Source organism: Hemicordylus capensis, chromosome 1 (assembly GCF_027244095.1).
Source record: "Hemicordylus capensis ecotype Gifberg chromosome 1, rHemCap1.1.pri, whole genome shotgun sequence".
Taxonomy (NCBI): Eukaryota; Metazoa; Chordata; class Lepidosauria; order Squamata; family Cordylidae; genus Hemicordylus; species Hemicordylus capensis.
In genome coordinates, this window is record NC_069657.1 from 13,239,718 (window position 1) to 13,256,410 (window position 16,693).

Below are 16,693 nucleotides of genomic sequence, written 5' to 3' on the forward strand. Positions count from 1 at the left end.
ACTTACAACTTCTGTTCATTTTTATGTAGTGGATTGATTTCCCTGGCAGATATTGTGGGACATGACAAGGCTTGCAGTACAGTACAAATACCTGGCAATATTTGATGGTGGAGACATTTCTATTCTGGCTTTACAGTTCTGATTCTGAAGAAGAGAGACTTTCTTCTGATCACCACAACACAGCATACTTTCTTTATGTACTATATTTTTATACTGCTTTTCTACCCCAAGAGTGCCCAAAGCAGTATATAATTATTAAAAATAGAATAAATAGCATTAAAAACACAATTGAAACATCCATAGCATCACACAAGCAGCAGTAAATAGCAAATGCAGAGCAGTAAAATTGTGTCTGTGCAATTTCAGATGTGTTGTGTCAGGTGTGTGGGCTGTTTGTCGTTACTTGGTGAAGGGAAATTGCTTTGCAAACACCTAAAAGGACTCTCTTCTTTCCTATGGCTTCACATGGTTCAGATGAAGAGCTGGTACATACAGTAACAACAGAGGAGAAAAATCAACTTGAAATATGGGAAGTAATAATAGCATTCTTCTTGGTATACGTCAAGACTTGCCCGTCAGTGCCAAATAAGTGTGTCCCAAGACAGTTTGGAATATGATGGCAGCCCAGTGACTGCACTCTTGCAAAGCTCTTTCATGATTCAGCTGGGCTAGCTCAGGAGAAAGTCTTAGCACAGTATTTCTCAACTTTATTATTATTTTTTTTTAAGAGGCACATTTTTATAAAGGAAAAAGTTTGAGGCATCACCGCTTTGTGTGCCCTCCTGAAACACACTCCTCACATTTATTTGTTTGTTATGCTCCAGGAGCAACGAAGTTTAAGTTCCTTGCTTTTGGAGACAGTTCACTCCCCTCTTAATACATCACAGGGCAGTTCGCCTCCAATAGAGCGGAATTTAAATTCCTTGCTTTTGGAGCAAACTCAAGAGCAAAAGCACCGCGCACTGGCTACACTGGTTGGGAAATGAGGACTGTGTACTCCTCCCTCTGCCCACTTTAACAGCACCCCAAATAATCTGCCTACAACTACTGAACATTATCTCATCGAAGTCATCTCTAACCCTAAATATTCAGTCTGCTGAACTTGGGATTCATCTGAGAGTTAAGATACATGCACATAGGATCTGAAGTGTAAACAGGTGCTTAAGGCTTCCTTCCTGGACATTGTACCTCACCAATTTCCCGCAAGAAAGGAATGTATACCTTGTGATGTGAGACGATCTGCCCCTTGCAAGGTGTAAGAGAATATTGCATCAAATCAGACTGGCAATGTGTAACACATGTAGTAGCTTGAACTCAATCTGGATGTGTGGCAGGAAGGAAGCTATCCTGTGCTAAAGGAATGCACTCTGCACATGTTCAGAAACAACTCATCTCACAGGTGAAACATTTTCTGTGTAGCACAGATGAAACTTGTGAAGCAGTCATGACCGAAGAACCGCCCCACACAACCCAGTTGTATATACTTGTGTGTGAGAGAAGCTACTCAGTGCTTAGGAATGGTGTACATTTCTTTAATTTCACCTTATAGGTGAGGGATCTTCAGTGCAGGAAATCTGTAACCTATGAAGCAGCCCTAACCTAAGAATCTTCCCCACAGCTATACATGGCTATTCGCTCCTCAGTCTCCATCACAGTTTTTAGAAAGTGTGTTAAATCTTGGCTTTCCCCCCAGGCTTTTATATGATTGTCTCTACTGCTGCTTCTTTGTATTTTGCGTAATCATTATATGCTTGTATTTTAAATCTTTGTAGTCATATTTATGTTTTTATATTTTAGCTTAATATTTTAATTGTGTATTTTTATAGTCTGTGAACCGCCTTCGGATTGTTTTAATGAAAGGCGGTAATATAGGAACATAGGAAGCTGTCATATAGTGAGTCAGAACATAGGTCCACCTAATTCAGTATTGTCTACCCAGACTGGCAGCGACCTCCAAGGGTGCAAGCAGGAGTCTCTCTCAGCCCTATCTTGGAGATGCTGCCAGGGAGGGAACTTGGAACCTTCTGCTCTTCCCAGAGCAGCTCCATCCCCTGAGGGGAATTATCTTACAGTGCTCACACTTCTAGTCTCCCATTCATATGCAGCCAGGGTGGGCCCTGCTTAGCTAAGGGGAGAAGTCATGCTTGCTACCACAATTTACTTTATTTATTTAAAATATTTATATCCCGCCCCTCCAGGACACTACTGCTTGGAGGAGGCTCACAAGACCAGCTCTCCTCTCTAAATTTAACAATAAAATAAATATATAAATTTTATTTATGTGTGTGTGTGTGTTGAGGCGCTAATCAGTGCTGAAGAGACACATCGCACAGCCTCTAAAACACCCTTCTTGATCACATCCTACAACCGGTTGAAAGCGCCTTCCAGAATAACCCATAACGCGTAAATCAGAAGCCCAGACCTAAAGGCTAGTCTCCGGCTGGACTCGGGAGGGAGGGAGAGAGCGAGCACTCTGTGCACGCCCAGGAACCCTCTTGCCCGGAGAACTGCTGCGCCTGATGAAAGCGCAAGGCGGGAGTCTTGCATATGAAAGCCCGCCCGCTTGCCAGGAAAGAGAGAGCGCCTTCCCTTCCGCGGTGCCTAAGAGGCGATATTTTTTTTTGACTCGGAGGCGGCGGCGGCCCGCTCGGCACACAGCCCTCCACGTGAAGCGGTTGGCTCGACGCGGCCAGGGGGGCCGGGCCGCCAGGCGCCTCCTGACTGGCTCAGGCGCCGTCCGCGGCGGCGGGAGGGCGAGGCCAGGGCCCGCCCGCCGCGACGCCCCCTTCCCAGCCTGCCCTCCGCGCCGCCGCCGCCGCCAGTGCCGTGTCGGTGAGGGGGATTCAAGACTCGAGAGGAGCCCGCTCGCTGGCTGGCGCTTCTCTCCGCCCTTCTTCCCGCCAGGCCCGCCGCGCTGCCAGGAGCTCTCCCGGCCCGCCAAGCTGGCCTCGGCCTCTTCCGAAAGCGAAGCCATGGAGGAGCCCAGCACGACGGGCGGCCCCAACGAGAAGAAAAGGTAGGAGGGGGAGTCGAGGGTCCGCCTTCCTGCTATTGCGGCGGCGGCGGCGGCGGCGGCCTGGCACGGCCCTCCCCGCCCTTTGTTGTGGGGCGGGAGGGAGGACGGCTGCTTCCTCCGGCCCCGAACCCCCCCCCCCTTGTTGCCGCCCCTCGGGAGCTCCGGCTGCTACGGCGGTCAGGACCAGAGTTTCAGGGAGGGAGCAGAGAAGGCCGGTGGGTGTGGGGAGAGCCGCCTGCCCCACCGCCTCTGCCTGCCCCTTCACCACCCCACACCGCGCCATCCCCCACCCAAGACTCCTTTTATTAAAAAAGGCCGAGTCTGGTTGTGGGGTGTGTGTGCTGAAATCCCCTTTCTCCCCGCGGCCGCCCGCGCCAGCGCCTGCTACCTCGTTTCGAGATTTCTCAGTCTCTCTCTCAAGTTTTCCTCGGCTGTGTTTCCAGAAGATACTTTGTGGTTTTGGGGAGGGAGGGGAGGCAGGCCGCCCCCCCCTCCCCAGTTTGATGCCCTTTGCAATCTCCACCCGTTGCAATTTCCTACTGCTTCTCTCCCCTCTTCCAGGCAGTGCCCCCCTCATTTCCTCCCCGTGTATCTCTTCCTCCTCTCTCCTTTAGTTTTCATCCCTTCCTTCCCACCTGGGTTATCCTCATCCCTTATTATTAATTATTGTGGTTGTGATGATTGGGGTCTTTCCCTCTTTTCACCCTTTCTCCCTCCTCCTCTTTCCCAGGAGTGTTTCCCCCTTTCTTTTCTCCTCCTCCCAGCTGTCCACGTCGCCATTTTGTTGGAGGGGGTTGAAGGGGTGAGTGGTGAGAGCCTGAGAAACAAAACTGGCTTGAACGTGGAAGGTGCTCTTGACTAGTGAATCATGCAACTTTCTCTCCACGCGATAATTTTAATCAGGCCAGGGACTCCCTGGCTGTCTCATCAGCGGAGTCCCAATGTTGATTCTCTGCTAACAAGTAGTTGGAGGCTGGATTTAAAACCTGGCATTGCTGTTGATTTGAAATGAGTAGGGTAGAATTGTGGGTGGCATAATATGACACCCCTCTGGTTTTGGGGATGTGCGCACCATTATGGAGTTATGTTAATGTGTCTGAGTGTGTGTGTAAATGGGTATTAAATGAATATGAATGTGCATAGGCGTGGTTTTGATTTGGTTAGAACAACACTTTGTTGTGTTCTTTTCCAAGCTCTTGGCAAGCAGGCAGGCCAAAAGAGAGAAGTTGGATTGAGAGAGGTACAAAAGAACGGCTGGTAAGAGGGATTAGAATACTTGTAGTGACTGGAAGTGGAAGAGATCTTCAGATCTGACACTGTTTTCAAGCACAGTATGTCTCTTCTCAGCCACCTAGTGGCGCAGTGGGGAAGTAACTTGCCTAGGGAGCAAGAGGTTGCTGGTTTGATTCCCCGCTGGTGTGTTTCTCAGGTTATGGGAAACACCTCTATTGGGCAGCTGTGATACAGGAAGATGCTGAAAGGCATCATCTCATACTGTGTGGGAGATGGCAATGGTAAATAAACCTATCTTGTATTCTACCAAAGAAAACCACATGGCTTTGGTTGCCAGGAGTTGACACAGACTTGAAGGAACAACTTTACCTTTATGTCTTGGGGAAGTAATCTGCGTAGAGAGCAGCAGGAGGCTGTTGGTTCAAATCCCCACTGGTGTGTTTCCCAGAACATGGAAAACTCCTATATCAGGCAGCAGTGATACAGGAAGATGTTGAAAGGCATCATCTCATACTGTGTGGGAGATAGCAATGGTATTGAGCCAGCATGGTGTAGTGGTTAGAGTGCTGGACTAGGACCAGGGAGACCCAGGTTTGAATACCCATTCAGCCATGATACTTGCTGGGTGACTCTGGGCCAGTCACTTCTCTCTCAGCCTAACCTACTTCACAGGGTGGTTGTGAGGAGAAACCTAAGTATGTAGTACACCACTCTGGGTTCCCTGGAGGAAGAGAGGGATATAAAATGTAAAAATAAATAAAATAAAATAAAATAAAAATTTTACCAAGAAAACCACTTAGCTCTGTGGTTGCCGGAAGTAGACCTTGACTCCACTGCACAACCTATGTCTCTTCTAGTGGCAATGCAGAAATAGTTTCTGATAAAAGAGATAAGAACTGTAAATCCCTGCACTTACAGAAAGTATGTGCTTTAAAGGAGAAAAATGTGCTTTAAAGGAGAAAAACACAAATGTAATTTAAAAACTTTGGGTACAAAACTGTATTTAAAAAACTTCTCTTCTTTTTTTCAAATGTCTTTCCATTTTCTTTCAAGGCCTGGTTTTCATTTGGTACTGTGATGTATGATTTGGTCAGAACTGTGTATGGAACTCATTGTGGAAAGGTGGAACAACAATACAGGGCCTATATATATATTTTTTTAAAAAAATTGAACACCCTGTTACCTGTCCAGCTTCAGGGGGCCAAGAGACAGACCCTATATCAAATGACAAAAAGTGCTGATCCTTGGTACCTTACTATAGTTTCTTTTCCTGTAAAAGAAGCTGGAAATTTAGCTGTGGTGCTCCCCTCAGAATTAATTTTTCACCCAATATATAAAAGCTCTTTTTCCTGCATGCTGTATTTTTTAATTCTATAGTTACATCCAAATTACATCAGCATCTTTCCCCCTCCCCAAATGCTTCATGCTGGGAGAGGCCAACCTGTTTGCAGTAATGTGAGTCATGGAAGATGCTGAAAGGAAGACACTGTCTTTATTCTTTTTGGTGAGGACAGAAAAGGTTGTTCAGAATCCTAGAATGACAGACCGTGTGTCTTTTTTTTTTTTAAATTGCTGTTCTCTTGAGGATATTCAGAATTAGTGTTGGATCTTTGCATGGTCATTAAATTGGATTTCCTTCCAAGTTACTCTTGGGTGAATATGGCTGTTAATTCGGATGGTACTAGCCGTAATTTGTTGGTGTGTAGGAAGGTTTGCTATTATGTATTTGTGGAGATCAGACCATTGGGTGGCCTGTTTTTAAATTAGACAAACTATACCAGTCCTTGGTGGGGATTAAGTTTCTTAATCTCCCATCTTCAGTTGGGAGTGTTTGTTTATACTGTATTGATAGTGAAGCCATTTTTGCAATTTGAGTAGGTTAACTGAGTCCAAGCTATAAAATACATTGCTGCTTAAGTTTATATTGCTGGATGTGGGCAAAATAGTCACTGTGTTGTCATAAGTTAGTTTGCTTTGGTTTTTGTCCTGAGTCAGGGCTCCTGTGTGCATTATGCTTTTAGGGTGGATCTATAAAATGAACAGGTACATCCAAAAATGTAACACATAAACTTGACAAGTGTGCATTGTGCAGGGACATACATTAAGAAGCCTGGATTGACTGTGGGTCCACACTACATCCATGATACACATGACGTTTCCACCACATAAGTAGCTTTCAAAGAATGAACAAATAATGCACAAAACTACTTGTCGATGGTGTGTTAAGAGATTTGTTCTAATACTACCATGACGTTGATAAGGATGACCTAACATTAAAAAATTACCTTTTGCTGGCTTAGATTGAAAGTCCGTCTAGCCGAGCATGGTGTCCGTCAACCGAAACTGGCCAGAGCCTTATTCACCTATTGTTGAGTGCAGCAATGTTCATGCTTATGGCTCAGAAAGCAAGGAAGAAGTGCCCATCTGGGTGCTCATGGTTACAGTGCCCTTTGTGTGAAGGGGGAAGCATCGTAACTCTGATGGCCTCATGTGATCCAGGCTGCTGCTCATGGAAGCGTCGGGCATCGCTTATGGTGCTTCCCCCTAAACACAAACTACCTGTAACCCTGAGTGCCTGACTGGAGGGCCTGAATGACAAATCTGGGGCGGCACTTCCTCCCCACTCTCCCTGCTGTAATTGTGAGCACCACTACTCTCAGTAATGTGTGAATTAGGCTCAGAAAGTCCACACAAGTAGGGCATGATGGAGATAATGATCTCCTTATGTTCCAGAAACTCTTTATTGGCCAGGAAGGAACAGTGCATGCATTGCACTTCTTGTTTTTTGAGATCAGTTTGTGTATGGGGGAGAAATGTGGTGGTGCGATAAAGGCATTCCCCTCCTGGCTTGTGGTGTGTGAACACACAGTTTGTAGCCAAAAAGGGAAATACACTGTGCTTGCTAGCCACTCTGTTATCTGAAATTCTCCACTACAGTGCCGAGTTGTTTCTACCAAGAAGTTTGCCCAGAAATAATTTTGTAAGATAATTATGGATCTACCAAGGGGAACTAGACAGCTTCACAAAGTTCAGAGTAGTGTTTCCTCGAAATGCATTTCTACAGGAATAAACATTCCCATAAATGCAGTGTAGTGTGAATCTTGCAGTTCTCTAGATCCTGCAAACACATGAGTGTTTTAAATTGACAAGTGTGACTTCATAAATTCCAGATCTGTGGGGGCAGTACAGTGCAATGTATTTGTTGTTGCTCTATAATTTATTTCCGTATTATGGGGTAGCTTGTATGTGAGGTAGACTTTTATGGACTAGATTGCCATATAGTAAGGAATTCTAACTTAGTGTGTGTGAACAAACTGTAAAAGGGGTCCTTGTAAAAGCTGGTTTCTTGAGCTTATGTCAGTGTTTAAAATCTTCTTCTCCACTGGAGAAGTTTTGTAAAGGCTTGATGCAGTTCTATAGAGCAGGGTCTGGCAAATCCCAGATGCTACGGAGCTGTGTCATCTAGACCAGAATACTCAAAGGTAGGATTATTTACTAAAATCTTTGTCCCAGGCAAATCTTTGTTTGCCCCTTTTCTAAGTGTTATTTGTAAAGAAGATAAGGAGGAGCCCATTTACCTTCCCCAATGTTTGTCACTAAGTCTGGTAATTTTTTCAGGTGTCTATTGTCTGGCTCCTTGATCCCATTTGTCAAGGCCCAGAGCAGTGATCTTCATTATTTTTCAAGCAGCGGTCTGTCTGGCAAAAATACCTTCAGTGTGAGAGCCATATCTTGCATTCTGCTGACCTTCGCACAGTACTGTACTTAGTGCTGGTTGGGCCCTTTAAAAGAGATGGAGCTCTAGGAGGAAAGCACTGGGAAGGGGGTACATTTTCCAGCACTCTGTGCATGTCTTGCAGGATGATGCAGGGATACCACACCCCACTAAGCAATTGGCACAACACTTGCAGACTCAATAGACCATAGATTATGGTTAAGCTACACATGAGAACCATGATTGGGTCTCCCAGTGTTCTTAAAAACAGCTGCAGAGCGCCCCCCCCCAGTTGGATCAGGGCAGCAGGGTTAACTCTTCTCATTGTCCCTTCTTCTCTGATGGTGTAATACCTTCTTCTGGGAACGGACGATGGACAGTTTTTGATCAGGAAAACAGCATGGGAGTAAGGGGGAAACCCCACACCCCAGCACCACTGCCCTGAATTGATCATGCTCTCACATATGTTATGTAATTCCTGGACCACAGCTGGAAAGCCAGAGAGATCATTACAGTTGCTACATATTTAATTGCTGCAGGAATGTGTGATTGTCCTGGCCACTCTAGTCTGGCACTGTGCCAGCTGAAGCCCCATTGCCTCCATTTGCTGTAGCCCTTTTGGGGATAACCATTGGAGGAGTCTGAAGTGAAGAGGAAGGGACCTTTGCACAGGAATGCCTGACAGCATTGAAAAGCAGGGAGGGACAGTACATTGTTCTGCCTGCAGCAGCTTTCTGTCCCCTGTAGCTTTCCTTCTTTGGGTTTCAGGACCTATCCGTTGGGTGCAAAGGAAAAGGCCCTGATTTTCTTGCAGCCCCAGGGATTGAACTGGCTTCTGGCTTTATACTAGGCTGGTCACATGGTATCCTTGAGAGCCATTCTGCTTTCTCTAGCTCATAAGAACACAATAATTGTTTTTTGGGAAACTATCAGGATCTCTGTTCTGCCATTAGTGACTAGCCAGATCATCTGGAAAGCATACAAGGAAGGATTAGAGATGTCATTTTCTCACTCTTTTTTGCTTGTTCCCCATTTCTTATTTGGAGGAGTGGCCCTTCTTGAGTTTTGAATCTGTGAATAGGAGAACAAATAGTTTTGAAACCATACTTGCCAAAAGTCTGAACTTAATGGTAACACACACACTCGGGAAAGAATGGAAAATAATAATCTCACCTGCTGTCAGTGGAAGGAGGTGGCTTACAGCTTAGTCCTAAGCAAGCTTCCTCAAAGTTCAGTCCTCTTGAGTTCAGAGGGTACTAATTTATCGCAAGTGTGCATAGCATTGTAGCCTTTGAATGCTAGGATTGGCACTAGAGAGAATATCTGGTCAGAAGCAGAAAAAGTTCATTTTTGAAGGGCGGTATAGAAATCGAATGAATAAATAAACAATATGATGCTCCAGTAGCTGCTGCTGCTTAGGTTAGCCACATCATCTTCCTTTTCTGCCTTCTTTGGTTTTCATATGAATGGCTGTCTTGGCTTACAAGCTCTCTTGGCACTAGTGCCACCTGAAAGTTCAGTCAAGTTTGTAGTAGTCACCATGAATGATTGGCATGAAGTTCAGTAACTTAAAACAGGTTTATGCTTTGGCTGCTGCAGATGTAGTGCTGGCTATCTGCTAACTGTGGTTAACAAATGGCATCCCTGCTAACTTGGCAAAGAGGCACCTTTTAACATGGTGATTCTCTTTATTTAGCAGGGGGAGAGTAACTGGCCCTATCCACCCCCAGCACAGGACCTCCAGTGACTCTTGCTGGTGTCTATCTTACGTTTCTTTTCTATTGTGAGCCATTTGGGGACAGGGATCCATCTTATTTATTTATTTCTCTGTGTAAACCACCCTGAGCCATTTTTGGAAGGGCGGTATAGAAATAGAATAAATAATAATAAATAACTTCTGGAGGAAAATGACCTTAAAACAATGGTGCACATGCTGGTAACCTCCAGTCTTGACTACTGTAATGCACTGTATGTGGGGCTGCATTTTTATGTAGTCTGGAAACTACAATTTGTACAGAATGTGGCAACAAGACAGGTCTCTGGGATAACCCAAAGGGGCCATATAACATTGATTTTAAAAACTGCACTGGCTACCAAATATGTGTTGATTTTTACCTATGAAGCTCTCAACAGCTTGGGTCCAGCATGCTTAAGAGAGCGCCACCTTTGTCATGAACCCTGTTGCCTCTTAAGATCATCTGGAGAGTACCGGTTACGGTTGCCACCAGCTCATTTGGTGGCGACCCGGGACCAGGCTTTCTCTGTGGCCGCCTTGGTGCTTTGGAATATGCTGTCTGTCAACATAAGAGCAACTCTATATCTGATTGCTTTTAGGAAGACTCTCAAGACCAGGGCTGGTTGGATTTAAATCAAAAAGATTTAAATCAAAGGAGGACTCAATTTTAACTATTTAAATCACTAGTCAAGAAGATTCTATTTAATCATCATTTTCTAGTAAAAGTATATTCTTATTGTCTAATATAACCTTAATAAATATTCAGAGATGTAGATTCCATTTTTAGAAGGTAGGTAAGCCACCTAATGGCACAGCAGATAAATGACTTGATTAGCAAGCCAAAGGTTGCTGGTTTGAATCCCCACTGGTACCTATATTGGGCAGCAGCGATATAGGAAGATGCTGAAAGGCATCATGGGAGGAGGCAATGGTAAACTCCTCTTGTAGTCTACCAAAGACAACCACAGGGCTCTGTGGTCACTGGGAGCAGACACCAACCTGATGACACACTTCACCTTTACACCCTATGATGAGTATACACACTTCTCATAAGGGTATTATTCAAGCGAGCAAGCCTTGTATTTCTTTGTTGCACTGTTTTCATTTAGCACACATGTCCACTTTACCCACAAGTCGGTCATTCATTACAAGATTTAATATACCGCCCAATCCAGACTCAGGGCAGTGAACAAGGCAAGAACAGCATCTGAGATTTAAACACACACACCACTTAAAGAGCAAATGCCTGGCAGAAAAGAAATGTCTTCAATAAGGATTTAAAGGCTGAAAGGGAAGAGGCAGACCGAATCTGGGGCGGGAAGAGTTCCAGAGTAGGGGGGCAGCAACAGAGAAAGCCCTCCCACGGGTATAGGAACTTCATTAAAATATTTCCAAGTGGAGTCTGTCTTACAGCCTGCTGCCATGATAGGTGTTTCCCTTCTAAAATGGAGGCTCTTTCTTTGCTGGGAAGGGTAGCATCGGTTAAAATGAATATTTTACGAAAGATGAACTTTCTATTTCAAATGATCCCTATTAAAATTGAGGATAAAACATTGAACATGTGGCAAAGGAATATAAATTCTTTTATTTGGGCCAATAAAACACCAAGAGTTAAGTTCAAGTTAAGATGCAAAAGATCGGGGAGGATTGGCTGTTCCCAATTTGAAATTATATCATCATGCCAGTTGCTTAACATGGATTTCGGACTGGATCAAGAACCATATGGTTCAATGATGACTATGGAAGGGTTTGACCTTCCAGAAGGGTTACGTAAGTATTTATGGACTAACATAAAAAGGAAAGATCATGACATAAAATCCCATACAATTAGAAGCAGTTTATTACATGTTTGGGACAAATATAAGAACAGGATAAGTCTGGAATTATCGCCTTTGGCATCTATCATAAACATTTTTTTTTCATGGAGAGGAAAACTCTAGAAATTTTGCTACTGGAGAGAAAAGGCATAGCTTAACTACAAAGCAAAGCTTAACTACAGGAAAAACAAAAATGAAACCCATCCAGACTCTTGATTCAAAGTGGTCTAGTGAGCCCCCATGGTTTCAGTATCTACAAACTAGTACTATAGTGCAGAAAGAAATACAGAGACAAGGTGGCAAACTTACAGACTTAACAGAATTTGAAGTATTAATTACTAAAAATACCAATTATTTATTGGGATTGATAAATAAGTTGCTATTGAAATATCTTTCAGAAACAGAACAGATAAAAGACTGTATGATCAAGTGGATGCAAAATTTAAACAGAACAATTGATATGCAACAATGGGAATACCAATGGAAGATGAATATTAAATTTACAGCAAATAGCATTTTAAGGGAAAATTGGTACAAAATGTATTTTAGATGGTATATTACTCTTACGATGATTGCAAAGATGGATAGTAACTACTCTGAAGATTGTTGGAAGTGTAAGAGCCATGTTATCATATGTCATGGGCATGCAGCAAAGTGCAACGATTCTGGGGAAAAATTCACCGTAAGATGCAAGAAATTTTAAACAAATTTTCCTTACTCTCCAGGGTTTTTTTTTGTTAAGCATGACTAAAATCCATATTCCTATTAAGTATTCAGAGCTGTCTTTGTATATGATTACAGCAGCCAGGATCTAATATGTGGCTAAATGGAGACAACAAACAATCCCAACGGTATATGAGTGGTTATTAAAATTATGGGAATATGCCTCCATGGCCAAGGTTACTGCTTACTTACGGAATACTTCTGATGAAACTTTTATTTCTACTTGGGAGCCTTAAAATTACTTTTATCTTCCTTTTCTATGTTTCTTGTTTCTGTTATTTTGTTGAAAAAAAGATTTAAAAAAATGAAAATAAAATGGAGGATACATTTCCTCAGGACTGTGTGAATACATTCTGTTTGTTATTGGTTTTACTTACTATACCCCTCCCCTATCTATCTCTTGCATTTATATCCGGACTCCTCCTAGCTCAGTCCTATTCCTTCCCCTCCCCAAATCCTCTGTTCATTCATTGGCCTTCTTTAGCTTCATTCAGACACTATGCTGTACAAGTGTGCCGCTATCTGTACACATGTTCGCATGAATGTACAAATGAACCTGGGTTCATTTTAAAAGTGAAGCTGGATACAGGCCTTTCAAATACATAGTACAGATAGGAAGTGTACTTCTGTGTCTGTGTCCAACATAAGATGTGAATTACTGTACCTTTGTACATGGTATACTTATTATTCACATGTTGAACATAAGGTGTGAATGAGCCTAATGTTTTTGCACTTTTAGAGAGGGGCAAGGGCATGACTGTGTGTATGCATGCGCACGTGTATGTGCTCCATGCGCACCACCTGCAGAATAGGATTGATTAGCTCTGTTATCTCTCATGCCCATATACTGCTGTTAACAACTTCACAGAATATAATTAGGAGCTAATATTCACAATATCATCTTTACATAGGAGCATAGGAAGCTGCCATATACTGTGTCAGACCATTGGACCATCTAGCTCAGTATTGCTTTTACAGACTGGCAGCGGCTTCTCCAAAGTTGTAGGTCTCTCAGCCCTAACTTGGATCTTCTGCTCTTCCCAGAGCAGTGGCTCCATCCCCTGAGGGGAATATCTTAGAGTCCTCACACTTCTAGTCTCCCATTCAAATGCAACCAGGGCAGACCCTACTTAGCTAAGGGGACAAGTCATGCTTGCTACCACAAGACCAGCTCTCCTCTCCTCTTTGACCTAGGTTATTTTTTAAAATAAATTGTTTAAAAAAAAATCCACTTTCATTTTTTTTAATTGTTGCTTTTTATCAACCCTGCTGAAGATATACCTGTGTTCTGAAGCTTTTAACTGAAATTAATTTTGAACTTTTTACTTGTGTTTATCCCATAAAACTGTTAACTACTTATTCTGTGAAATTGTGTTTTACTCGGTTTTATATTTTTTGTGTTAAATTGTGTACACAGCCTAGAGATACATATGTCAGGTGCTGTATAAATATGATAAATAAATAGCTCCCCTTCGTTTTAGAGTGGACATTAGATATGAAGTTTTGTTTAAATTTTAACACAGGGCTGCTGAGGCAAATATTTTCCTAAATAGCTAGGTACTATGACTCCTTGGCACCTGGGATTTGTCAAGCCCCTTTAAAACACTCCTCTTGGAATTAATTGATACAATTAATTGGCATCTTTTAAAGCCCTATTTTTGGGCTAAATATGACCGAGGTCTGAAGAGCTACTTGGTGTATACCCAGCAGTGCAGCCATGCATGATGAGACTGCTTTGAACAGAACCTCCTGCTTCCTATGCATAGCATATCTCAGAATGCTTTGCAAAGCCCTCATAATTTCAAAAATGGTTTTCTGTGTTGGATGCAGAGCTGCTCTTTGAGAAATAGAAGGCCCACTTGGATGCACAGAACCATTGGAATGGTTGTTTGGAAGCTGTTCCAAGCATTTAGATTAAATACTGTCACTTTTTTGTAGACCTCACAAAGTAGGGGAAGCTATAATTACAAGGTCAATGTGCCTATGCTTGAGAAGCCTTAAGCTAGGATGAATCACTTCAGAATAAACTGGCTAATAAGCCAACAGGTTAGAAACAGCTCTTGGAAGCTACTTTATATTTGCAGATAAACACACAAATTCTAGCTTATGTATGAATTCTTTCTAGCCTGTCTCCTGACACATACTGTTTTTTATTTGTCTGACATATTTATTTATCTGACATATTAACAGGCTGAAATGGGTGGTGTGGTGGGGTGACCATTTGTTTTTCTGTTTTCTTTCCCAGAGCTTCCTTGGAGGCAGTCCACAGCTGCCTAGGTGAACTAGCCTAAGCTTGCAAGTAGCTGCTTATGTGATATTTACATAAATTTGAATATGCCCTCTTGCTTACCAGTTAATCATTATTTTTAAAACTTAACACACATCACCCTTCTGAAGTTTCATAGGAATGTCACATTCTTGTTCACATGACGATAGAGCAGGAGGCTGGTTTGCAGAGCTGTGAATGGGAGCCATTGCATAAAGGCCATTGCCATTGCATAAAGGGCTGGAAGAAGACATTTTTTGCCACCTGGACTTGATAGCTTGGGTAGCAGATTAGCAGCCTTTGTCTCAGAGCAAGCTTACATGAGGGAAAGAAATGGTGAATCATCCCTGCTGTGCTGACTGGCTAGGCTTCTCCTAAAACTATTCTGTATTATCGATAGGTTCAAAATGCTGCCGCTCCCACCCCTTTTGTCTACAGAAACTCTCTGGGCTTGGGGTGAGATAACCCAGAAAAAAACTCTTAGTTTGGTTCTTGGACAAGCACAAAAATCTCCCACATGCAAGCCTACAAGTGGTGAGAAAACTGAGAGCTGCTGAACGTTTGAGGGCATGTTTGCACCAGAGGAATCCCACTTTGGCCCCCCTTTTTCTGAGTTAAAAACCAACTCTGAAAGGCTTGTAAAAAGAAAAGAACTAAAAAACCCCACGGTTTTATTCAGTCACTATGGACTGCTTCCGTCCTAGGCTTTGTCCCTCGAAGTAGGTGGTCACGGCTCACAAAGGGTTAACTTCCACTCCTTGCTCCCAATAGACAGGAAATCGCAGGTGTTTTTCAGGTAGCTGAAGTCTGACCCCTTCTCCCAGCATGCTCAGGTGCGATTCCCCAGTTCCTTCCTGTCTTCGCTCCTGATCAGACATGCACACTTAAATGTTTACAGAGGCTTTTGCAATGCCCTAGGTATACTGAGCATAGGCGAGTATTTATTATTTCAATTAAATTGCAGGTAAACTATAATAGAACAGTTTCCAGAATATGTAGAGCACACACAAAGAAATATAAGTTCCTAACGCACAGTCTGACTAAAACTGCTCCCTATGCTGAATTCCCTTTTCCTTGAACTCACCCAATTCCTGCTGAAAATCAAGCTTCCTGCAGTTCTTTCTTTTAAGATTATTCCATCAGAGAAAACTTTATGGCTTCAACCATGAGAGAGCAAAACTCTATTGCCCCTCACAAAGTCTTTCCCTATGTGCTTCTCTCAACAAACAGTTCTCTACATCCCACCCACCTGGTGTACTGATTGGCTGCCCTAGAGTTCACCAGCCTGTCAGCTGAGACAAGGGTTCATTCCCTGTTAACCCCTTAGAGGGAGGGGAGGCTGATCATTACAGCTTGTAAAAACTGCCATTGAGGATGTTTGTGTTTCTCTCTCTCCCCCCGCCCCACTTTTGCAGTAATGGCCCTGTGCAATTTTGACTTGGTTGACTTATAGTTTAACATATACCAAAGGATGAGTGGGATATAAGCACGTTAAACTGTTGAATAAGTGAAATGGAAAAAGCGCCACACAGCCACTTCAAAAGTAGCTAGCATACAGCACACAAAAAATTGTGGTATACTCATTACATGTCTAAGTCTCTTGTCTACGTTTTCTGAATTCGGGATGTTCATAGCCATAGCTTTTTTTCATCCATAGACAGTTATAGAACAGATCAGAGCAGTGATATGGGTCAGGAAACTTTCTACTACCAGATTTTTCCACAGAAAATTTTCTCTGCCACCACATTGCAAAAACACTTCAGATCAGACCACAATCTATTTCAAGTGTCAAAATTTGCATAAAAACTTCAATTCACACGAGTGTCTAAAGAGGAGAGCCAGAGCATATGCAAACCCAAGTAGACACAAAAGCTTGTAATGTCATGTGCCAATGAGGAAACATTTCTAATTCTGATATTTCCAGAAAGCTCACTTCACTGCAGAGAAGAAACCTATTTTTTCCTATGCTTGCTGTGATGACTTTTCTTGGAGGAGTGGACATCTCCTCATTTTGAGCTGTAACTGCAGGAACTTCTCTGCAGCACCAAAGATATTTGGCTCCTGAAGGGGACATTGAGATTCATTAGGCTCTGTCATGCCAGCATGTCAACAACCAATTTTGGGGAGTACTTTCAGTAGTCTGTTGTCATTCTCCAATGCAGGACACTTCCTGACCCAGAAATTTCCC

At 43.1% G+C, this 16,693-nt stretch overlaps 1 protein-coding gene across 1 annotated transcript in view; it reads left to right on the forward strand.

The window, feature by feature from the left end:
• Positions 1-2,749: 2,749 nt before the first annotated feature.
• Positions 2,750-16,693, forward strand: part of HIF1A (hypoxia inducible factor 1 subunit alpha) — a 66,772-nt gene continuing 52,828 nt past the window's right edge. The window contains exon 1 of the mRNA XM_053284422.1: positions 2,750-3,016. Coding sequence (XP_053140397.1) covers positions 2,973-3,016 — 44 coding nt within the window. The 5' untranslated portion in view covers positions 2,750-2,972. The remainder of the gene's footprint in view (positions 3,017-16,693) is intronic.